Here is an 11,092-nt window from a genome sequence, read left to right on the forward strand (position 1 = left end):
GTAACCTGCTCCTACGCAATTTAATTGTGCAGCTTAAGTTACCATGGTGATCAACCTTGCTAAAGATTGAGCAACAATAATGAGACTGACAAGCCCAAAAGTAATAGCAGTTCACTAAGCCACTAATTGTACTTCTTGAAACAGGCCTCAGGTGTGTGTGTGTGCGCGCGCACGTATAAATATAACAGCCAGATCATACTCCACATTGAAACAGGATCTGGTGCATCATCATTCTTTGATGGTGGCCACATCTCTACCCTCAGGATACTGCAGGGGCTTCAAACACTCGTCCATTCCTGGGTGGTATTATAGATTACAGGATCTGTGTGTGTGTGTGTGTGTGTGTGATTGAGAGAAGTTGGAGAGAGAGCAATAGTGAGTGAGAGACTCTAGAGTCTGACTGAGTCAGACTCCATCTCGCAGTACAGAATATCTTTGTGACAGATGCAATCAAAAGTGTCTCTGTGTGTGTGTGTGTGTGTGCGCGCATGTGTGAGTGTGTGTGTGCGCATGTGTGCAGCCCAGTTGCCGGGAAAAAATATTGCCATTTTGCTTCTCTGGAAAGCAATGATACATTGAAATATCTTGTTTTCAAAATTTGTGATGTACCGTAAAGCAAGCAAATGTCATTAGGAGGTATGTGGGCCAGTGGATGGCACAGTCAATGGGACTTTGCTTCTGCAGGCCGGAGTCAAGCAAACAAAGTGGCTAATATGGCTAGCGAGCTAATATTAGCTAGTGAGCTAACTTTAGATAGCAGTCGCTCATGCTCGAATGTTAACAGTCACATTATGTCGATGCAGGCTCCACTACATCAGCTGCAAGCCTAAACATTGATAGGAAACATATTTTTAGCTTAGAATTTTTTACATTTCAACATATTTGTAGGCTTGCAGAAACATAAAATAGCAACATTTTATTTTGGCAACTGGGTTGCTGTGTGTGTGCATATGTGCAGGTATTCGTGCATTAACATGTGTGTGTGTGTGTGCGCGCGTGCGCGTGCGCGTGCGCGTGTGTGATTCAGAGATGGGAGGGGAGCAAAGAGGAGAAAGGAAGAGAGATGCAAGAGTCTCATTGAGTCAGACCTTTATCTCTCAAGCCAGAACATCATCGTGACAGCTTCAATGGAAGAAGAGAAAGAGTGTGTGTGTGTGTGAGAGTATATGTGCATGTGTGTGTGGGGGTGCATGTGCAGATGGGGTGTGCATGCATCAAGGTGCACAGAGGAGTGTCAGGGGAAGAGAGACACTGAGGCTCATTTAGTCAGATCTCTGTCTCTCTATCTCAAATATTTTTGTGACAGCCAGCTTCAGTGGAAAAGAGTTACACTGATAGAGTGGAAATGACAGACCTGGGTAACTTAGCTAATATGGCAGCGCCTGACTGTCCAGTGGGTGTTTGGGTGTGTGTGTGTGTGTGTGTGTATTTACCTGCGACTTCTTGCAGGGAAGTTGTTTTTCTGCACAGAACACTCAAACTCCTTTCGCTAACTTCCAGAAAACAGAAAATGTCTGTTCAGTTCTAGATGTCTTGCTGGATATAACAGAAGCTCATATTATCTGGCATTCACTGACAGCTGCAATGAGGTGATGAGTGCCACTATTAATATCTTTGCCTCCATAGTGGATAGGCCCTGTAGACCAATAGAGCAGTTGCAAAATATGTGTGTGTTTGTGTGTCCTCTTGGTCTACCCCTCATATATTAAGCATGTGCTGGTTCCTTAGGCCTAGGCCTCTCTCTCTCTCTCTCTCTCTCTCTCTCTCTCTCTCCCTCTCTCTCTCTCTCTCTCTGGCTTCCTCTCTCTCTTCCTCTTTCTGTGTCTCCCACCATTTCTCCATGTCTACTTCCCCCCAGCCCCCAGCATGTGCCAGACCGTAGGCCTGGCAGGATCTTCCTTGCTTTCCGTATCACTGATAATCGACCGGCTCGGGGAATGGAGAAGTGGAATGGCGGAGCGAATGCTACCCTGCCACTGCAGCTGCTCCTGGCTGCCACGGCAACTGGGGCAGAAAATCAGGCTCATTGCATTGTCATAATTGCCGATGGATCACTGTTTCTCACTCCTCGTCCTCCCTCTCTGTCATCCCACTCTTGCTAGGCCTTGATTTTATTTTGATATATTTTTACTTGTCTCAGGCAAGTGTATCTTTCTTCTGCTGGAGAGTCTTCTCTGTCTCTTTCTTTCTCTCTGTCACTCTCTCTCTCTCGCTCTCTCTCTCTTTCTGTAACTTTCCAATGTCCTCCTCTCCACCCTGCAGTCCAGGATTCTGCAGAGGTCCTGAAGGTACAAAAAGGGTGTCAAGATCTGAGGCCATGCAGTTGGGTAGTTAGAGGGTTGGGGGTGTGCATCTGCCACTGTAAATGACCCCTCACCTCGATTCTTACCACTTACACCCAATTCAGAGAGACAGCACATTTGCCAAAGCTGTTCACTCTGCATTGGTGAAGTGCAGAGAAAAAAACAGTTCTTCTGACTACCAAGCAGACTTGTATTGTTGGAAGCTTTACAACTGCAACGATGAGCTTTTCCACTTTTACCACAACCAATCTTTGAGTGCCAGAAACAGGTCATAAGCTACTATATGTGTTCAATACCAGACATACTAGAAGCTTGTGATGCTTATGACCTGCAACTCTATGCTACAAAAGTTGACTTTCAGTCTTGGCCACTCTGCTTTCCCCTGCTTTGCCCCACTTTTCCCCACAGGCAATGATTGAATCTCCTCCCTTTGCCATTATTCTTTGCTATCAGTCTAACTTGGGCGCTATACTTGCTTACATTAGCACTAAAGAATTTTGTTAAACCCCTCCTCTTGGGAGTGTAGGAACAGTAAAGCAAGCATGCAAAGAGTGGCTACATGTGTACTTACATGGCTGCCAGCATGTACTGTACATATATTAGTATGCATCATCACATCTGGATTGCTGATTCTCTCCACCTCCAGTCCAGCCTGCACCATGCCTACAAGGAGTCTAGCAGGACAGTCTGAACTGAAGCCAAACAGGGGATTTCCTTCTGGTTTTCCTTCAGTTCATCTGGTTGACCTGCAGGTCACATTTCCTCTCTAACTGAGAGTAAGAACTCACAGTCAGCCAGTAAAAGAAAACTCATTAATATGCACAACCCTTAATAAGGTCACACTGAATAACAGTGGGCTACCTCAGAATGGATTTCTTTTGGATTTTAAAAAGACTGAAGTTCTGAATTTTCATATTTGCCCCTAGGTGTGAATGTGTGTGTGAGCGAGTGTGTTTGTGGGTTAGCTCTATGATGGACTGGCAAACCATCTAGGGTGGCTCTATGCTTCTCGCCCAGTGTATGCTAGGTTAGGCTCCAGCTCCTTGTGACTATGGACATGTGCGGTCAGTAGGGATGCACCTGAATCCAAATCCATATAGTACTTAATGGCTCGCTGATGAATAAATTACCCTTCCAAGTTCAGCTTCAGATAATCCATATAACATCATCACAATTTGGGTTTATTTGTTAAGGGTGACACTGTTTTGGCTGTTTTCAACACCAAACCTTTTATATTGTAACAGCACATTCCAATACTATACGATGAAATGTATAGCAGATGGATGTATAGCAGTGCCTCCACACACCTCTAGCTGTCAGTGAATGACATTAGGGTATACCATAAAACAACCTGAAACCTCAGAGACCCTTCACAACTATCACTACACAGCAAATTTGAAAGGATTTTAAGTGAGTTATCACCTTCACAAAGTAAAAGTTTGCTCTCATGATGGAAATAAAGGAAAGGGCATGGGGTCACTGAAATTCATTGGGTTCTTCCTCCAGAAGTCATGAATGTGTGGTAACGGTATATGAGTTATCGTGTTCACAGCAAGGAAGCTCTCTCTCTCTCTCTCTCTCTCTCTCTCTCTCTCTCTCGCTCTCTTCCCCTCAGATGACCAGCCCAGGTGGATCCTCTTCAGCCTGGTTTCTGCAGGTTTTCCCTCAGGGAGACTGATCCTCATTAGAGCTGTTGGCCACTCACCCACACTGGATATTTGTTTGTGGCTGAAGCTTTGTAGCTGCCTTCCTCTTTTCCCCTCCACTCCGGTGAGTGTGTGGGTGCCTGCTCTTCTTTGTGCGTGTGTTTGCATGCGTGTGCATTTTATGAATATATGCTGTGCTACAGAGGTATACTGCAAGCATGCTTGCACAAATGCATTCAAATTCAAAGGCTTGCAATGTAAAGAAGCAAACATAATTTACAGCAGGTCCAGGAACAATGGGATGGAAGAATGTCAAGAGAGAGTTGAGGAGAAATGAAGACAATAGAGGGGAAATGATGACTGTTTCATTAACACAAATAAAGAGGAAAGGAAGGAATGAAAGAAGAAAGGAAGGAGGAAAGAGAATTAGGTGACAGCGGTGGGACTGGTTGTTCTGGATTTGTTCATGGAGCTGGAATCCGACATATCAGCTCTTGTGGAGGGGATGCAGAGTCAGGAGAACTCTGTCATCGCTCTCTAAATCTTCTTGTGGTAAATTTAGCTATTTATATCTGTTTACTACATTGCATAGGTTCAATCTCAGCCTTATCAAGCTAATGCACCATGACGAATCACACTCTAAGCACTGTCACCTTTCTGTGTGTGTGTGTGTGTGTGTGTGTGTGTGTGTGTGCGTGTCTACCTGAAGACTATCCCCCCCAAGGCAGCATCACGGAGGCTTTCATCATTGTGCTTGGCAGGTATATACACGCATGCACACACGCATGCAAACACACGCACATACACAGCCACAGGCAAATGATCCTATTTTGATCCAGCTGGTTTACCTTCCTCTCACTGTTTGAATCGAAAAGGTCACTGAACACACACTGGAGCATGACTCTAAAATGGTAGTGGGGACAACAACAGGAGCTTGGAGAAGAGCATGGAGACATTAGTGTGTGTGTGTGTGTGTGTGTGTGTGATAGAGAGAGAGAGAGAGAGAGAGAGAGAGAGAGGGAGAGAAAGAGAGCGTGCGTGTTATGTGTGTATGTTTTTGAACAGACGAAATTATGGCCTGCTACAGTTGATTGAAAGCAAGAGCAAGTGAACTGTGAGTGGCCCACAGACACAATAGATGGTGCATTAAAATACATCCACATTCTGAAACACGGCAATTATTCAATGCATTGTAATCAGGGACAATTGCTGTAATTCTGGAAAATCACGCAGATGAGAAAAGTGGGTCCCATGCTGCTCTCTGCTCCCCCTGGGTGATCAAGTAAAAGTGGGAGGAAGCAAGAGAGCAACAGAGAGAGGCAATGAAAGAGGGAGAGGGAGATAACAGCATAAAATAGTGTAAAACAGTGTAGAGGAAAACAATGGGAGAGTGAACGAAAAAAAATGAAGATACATGGATGTTGTAAACAGGAGAGGACAGATACGAGAAAGAACGAAAGAAAGAAAGACAGAAAAAAAGGAAGAATTGCTGAACCAGTGATCCAGTGATTGCTGATCCATCCCCTCAAGTCTGCAACTTTTTAAATTATTACTGCAGACTCCTGTCTCGTGTTCCACCTCCTTACACACACACACACACACACACACAGGCACGCATGCACGCACACACAAAAGAAGAAGTCAGACAATTCCTTGTGAAGATGAGGCTTTTTACACTTCATACCATAATTCAGTTTGTGAATTAAAGCACAAATTGCTGTCACTGACCTCCCTTTAGAACCAGTGACCTAAATGTGAACTCATTTTCTTAATTAACTTGGATCAGAAGTGAAATGAGACTATTTAGTGGAGTGGTCTGCAATTTAAAGATAATCCAATATCTACATCTTCTCACGGTGCTGGTCAGCACGACTGCAAGTGCCCACTGCTCATGTGTGTGCCTTGACATTGGAGGAGTGGCAGTGTTTGTTTATATATAGGATGAGAGTGTGTGCACCAGTGTTAGATATGTGTGTGTGGGTGCCTCTGCATTTGTGTGTGTGACTGATAGCTTGTTTTCCCCCCTGGTAACTCTTGGCAGTGGCAGGGCAGAGATCAGGTGCCTGGGTTTTGGAGTGTTTGATGAGGTAAACCAACAGCCAATGGAAACAGAAGGGCCAAGTGGCAGTTTTTCAAGATTATCCCTGTGACCTTCATGTATGGAGCAAAGGGGTGTGGGGGTTAGGTACAGTGTATGTCCATGTGTGTGTGAGAGTGTACGCTTTTTCTTGGTGAGTATGAATGAACTGTCAAACCCTGTGTGTTCTGTGTGTGGGTGCTGAATAATTTGCCTTGCAGTATTTCTTCCAGCTGTTATTAGCTCAAACTTAATTAGGAGGGAGAGAGAGAGAGAGAGAGAGAGTGAGAGAGAGAGAGAGAGAGGGAGAGAGAGAGAGAGAGAGAGAACAAGAGCGAATGAGAGTCCATCTCCTCCATGAGCTCAGCATGAGTTGTTTGCGAGTCAACCAACAGCTGATATGATTGCCTGAATAAATGAGACAAAGCAAATGAGTCCCAGCTTTCTTCTCCGTGTCAGACGGAGCTGAATGGCGGCCTTTTGCTCCTCAGTAAATCATCCCCCATTCTTCACGCTGTGTCTGCTCCCTGCTCCCATTCTTTCACACAATGACACACTGCATCTCTTATTTCATTACAGAAAATAAAATTTAAAACCTATTGTAGAGCCTAATCAGATTATTGTAGGCTATACTGTGTATTTCATCATTTATTGCTTGCTCTCTGTTACACTGTGTTATTCTGTGTTGGGCGGTAGTACAGCTGAATGGAACAGGAGAGGAAGCTTCTTGCTCATTTTCCAGCCAGTGTATGGAAACTCTTTTTGAGATCAATACCTAAATCACCTCATCTGCTTGTAAAGCAGGTAATTAGATAGATTGTGTGACTCTAAGTGCTCATCCTCCCCACTTTACCTACAGTAAATCTGTTTTATCACTGAAAGGCGATAGCTTCGAAATTACAACGCACCGCAAATAATTGCACAAACACGTGCAATATTGTGAGTTAACTTGTAAAGGTAGTCCAATTGCGCTGAGGTTCAGATCCCCGACACTCCACCCCCACACACCCACAAGCAATCTCTTGTGGGTTGACTTGCATTATGGGTCTATTCAAATTGGGTTTCAGGGAGCAGCATGGCAAAGTATATCTTTCCTGTGCCATCTGGGATCCTTTTCCCACTCTTGTGCAGAGTGCCCTTACCACACTAACATAGATTACCTCATTCACCAAAGGTTTTGTGTGTTTAATTACTGCCCCACTAGAGCACACAAAAAGCATGGGGAAATGTTATGATGGCGCGAAGGGGCAAAAAACATATATAAGAGCCATATATGCTCATAAAATAAGGACATTGTGGGGTACTAAACAGACAAGAAGTACCAATTTAATTTTTTATTTGTATCCACCTTTGACTTACAAACATTTGCAAAAAAATTTTTGGACTGTGTAGTAACCCAATAAATGTTTGTTGTTGTTGTTGTTGTTGTTGTTGTTGTTGTTGTTGTTCTGTTCTGTTTTGTTTTGTTTTTTGCATATAGACTCCATCTGCTGTTTTGTAACTGCTGCCCTACTCTCAGTGTCCTTTGTCAAATGAGAAATTATGGAGTGGTGTGGCATGGTGGGACATGGTGTGGTATGCTACTGTATGGCACTTTACTTTTTACTGAGCAATTTCAGCCATAAAAGTTGCATTAATAGATGTCAAAGATTGTTATTTTAAGTTATTTCCATTTTGGTCCGTGATTTTAAAAACGATCAAAAATCGTGACAGTCAGTATAGTGCTGCAGTGATACAAAATACTGGAAATATATGCCTAGACATAACGATAAATTGATCTACAAAGCACAGAAAATTTAAACAACCTAAACACTGCACTAGAATCACAGCTGATCAGCCAAGTTACCATAAAAAATTCAGCCATTTTTCATTTCTGCATGAACAAATGTGCTGAAATGTCAATGTTTCTGAAACTAAAATATGTTGCATACCAACATTTCGACTTACAGGCAATTTGATGAAGCCTGGGTCATCATGTGATGTGGTATCATTCAAGCTTGCGTGAAAGCTAACAAACATTTGCTTGTTAACTACTTTAGTTTGCTTAATGTTAGCTTCATTAGCTCACGAAACTATTTGGTTAAGGTTAAGCACAAGGTCATGGTTAAGGTTTGGAAAATATTCATCAGTTTGGTTAAGGTTAGGAAAAAGTCATGGTTAACATTATTAAATATTATAAAATGAGCACAGCTTTCTTGATTGTGCCTTCCACCATCCAACATACCACTTCATGCAGTGTTTTTGCTCACTTTATAGGCTGTCATGAAACTTGAAAACGTGACATTTCAACATATCCTTGGTCTGCAGAAACCTAAAATGCCAACATTTTTCCCTGACAACTGGGTTGACCCGGTTCCTGCTGCTGAATCCCCTCCAGGCTGAACCACCAGCTCAGACTTTGTTGAGCTTATAGGTTTTGAGCCAAAAAAAAAAAAATTCAATCATCCCCAGGTGAAGTGAAGCAAGAGTTTATTGTCTGTTAATCGATTCCTGATTTTGAGAGTTCCTTTTTTGTCATTGTGTGCTGCAACTATGGCTGAGACATCCCTGTACAGCAATGTTGGTGTGGTGTGTGTGTGTGTGGTTTTAGAGTGGCAGATTAAAACAACACAATGTAGTTTAAATGTGTGTGTGTCTATTCCATGTGTTTTATGTGTATTTGCACCTGTGCACTTGTGGATCTGTGTGTGCGTGTCTGACTGTGTGACTTGAGGTCTATGGCCGTGTGTAACAGAGTGATCAGTGGATCAAATTACACTCTGTGACTGATGATTTACAACAGGCAGATTCACAGCCTATAAAAACGTGTGACAGGCTTGTAAGGAGAGCCTCATAGGTCACTGCTTCTCAAGAGGTGATCTTTAGCCATTTATCATATGTTTAAGTGCCACAGACATCTCCGGGCATTACTTATAAAGCGACGGACTGAGTCTACTTTTCTGCTTGTCACGTGAACTGCTCTGCAACGGGTTGAGCTGAATCATTAATGAAGTCATGATCATGATTGATGCTGATCTTCAGGCTGAGCTAGACAGCGAGTCTAGCCCTCAGTTTGTGTTACATCTCACCCAAGATTCAGTTACGGCAAACACATTGATAGTTTTGGGGACCAGTGTTTGATGATTGATCATATCCTGAGACAAATTAATAGATGCACTGTTGGTCATTGAGATGTAGATTTATTTTTATTTTATTGAAATATTTATTTATTTTATGTCTTCAAAACTTCTAGTTACTTGGCTTGTGGTATAGAAAGTGTCATATCTCGCCACCTGTTTTATGGGCATAGGTATGTGCATCTTTTTAATTGCTTATTCAGAAAGGCTATTTGTGGAGCATTTGAAGTCTTAATCACAGTTTTGACCCTTGACAGTTGATTATGCTTAAATAATTGACAGGAATGTTTAAGTCTCCACTGAAAATCACTGAAATGATCAGCAATCTTAACATAGCCTACTCATCATAATAACATGTGATTTACATTTATGATGTAGACTAGGACACACAAGCACACATGCTGCACATACACATACTTCTGAACAACCAAAATGTATCACTGAAAATAGTCAGCAACATCTAAACTGCTCCTGTTTTTTCTGCCAGTCTGATGGGCCCAGTAATCGATCCTTCCTATATGGGAAAAACCCATTCATTGAGTATACTTTCAAAATGTAACCAAATTGGCCAAAACCTGTATTGTACACAGAGATGACATTCATCCCAAATATATTTTTAATGGCCAAATCATACATGCATTGAAGCTGTATCAGGGAAGGAATGTGTGAATGTTTTTCCCGCAGTCCTTTTGCAGGCTGTATTTTTAAAATTTTAAAAACACATTGAACTTATTCTTAATTGTGTATTTCTTCATCATCATCATCATCATCATCATCATCATCATCATCATCTTCTTGTTCTTCTTCTTCTTTTAAATTAGGGATATGGGCAATCCTTCCATTCTGTCCTCCACAGTCTGTCCTCCCTCATTCTCTGACGGGCCAGCCCTCCTCCTTCCCACCCTCATCGGCTTCAGCAACATCCATCTCTGCACCGGGACGCACAACGGAGAGGCTGTGGGGGGAAAAACGACAGCAGGAAGGATAGTCATACAAGCTGTACTACGCGGAAAAGACGGTCGGTGTTGCACAAAGCCACTAACAACCCGCTGCCCTTCAATATTTAAAGTGGACACCGCGGCGGGTACTCCAGGGGTCCTACATGGCTGTTAGAGCTGCAAAGTGATGCATCCTGCAGGACTGTGCGGACAATAAAATGATTTAACCTTCGCCGTGGAGAAAGCCGTTCGGTCCCGTTGATGCGAACAGAGAGCATGAAGTTTGCGGTTGCGGTGTTGTGGTTCTCCTTGGCTCTCAGCAAAGCTACTATTGAAGGTAAGTGAGGGATGGGAAAAAAAATTTGTCTTCTTTACCCTTAAACTGTTGATGAAGCGATGCAACTGTCTGATGGCAGCTATTCTTATGAACCAAAGGGCAATTTGGCGGTTTTATTTAAATCTGCATCCTCTTGATAATTTGGCATTGTGTTGCGCTATGACAACACGCATCTCTAACCACGTTACTACAGTCTAATCCACCTGATTGCCTAATTGTCGAGGCAGTGCTGTGGGCTGTAGTCTGCTCTGTAGCACCAGTGCCAACAAGCAGAAGGGTTTGTAAACAACCGGACATGTTACATTATGTGATTATACTTTTATTTGTTTGCGAAGCAGCAACAAAACCAGGGGGGTCAAGTGACCGGAGCACATTAATGATTTATTAAAGGATGGGTACGCAGCGCCCCCCTGGGGCTGTGGGGCGCCCGGTAGCCGAGCCTCCACGACTGTAATGATCAAATAAGAAATGGAATGGGAAAAGAATGCCTTGTTAAAGATATAATTTAAACTATTTTCCATTAATTTTGTCATCACAATCAGATATGCCCATACTCAGAATATTGTAAGGCATTTTTTATGCTTGCATATCTGAGTATAGAAAAAGATAGAGTCCACACACACACACACACACACACACACACACACACACACACACTGATTTTATTTTAATGTA

The 11,092-nt window shown here is 42.9% G+C and overlaps 1 protein-coding gene across 1 annotated transcript in view; it reads left to right on the forward strand.

Annotated features, from left to right (window-relative positions):
- Window positions 1–10,033: 10,033 nt before the first annotated feature.
- chrnb3a (cholinergic receptor nicotinic beta 3 subunit a) overlaps window positions 10,034–11,092 on the forward strand; it is a 13,448-nt gene continuing 12,389 nt past the window's right edge. Inside the window, exon 1 of the mRNA XM_030056857.1 lies at window positions 10,034–10,417. Within this exon, the coding sequence (XP_029912717.1) occupies window positions 10,342–10,417 (76 nt within the window). The 5' untranslated portion in view covers window positions 10,034–10,341. The remainder of the gene's footprint in view (window positions 10,418–11,092) is intronic.

This window comes from Myripristis murdjan, chromosome 1, assembly GCF_902150065.1.
Source record: "Myripristis murdjan chromosome 1, fMyrMur1.1, whole genome shotgun sequence".
Lineage (NCBI taxonomy): Eukaryota > Metazoa > Chordata > Actinopteri > Holocentriformes > Holocentridae > Myripristis > Myripristis murdjan.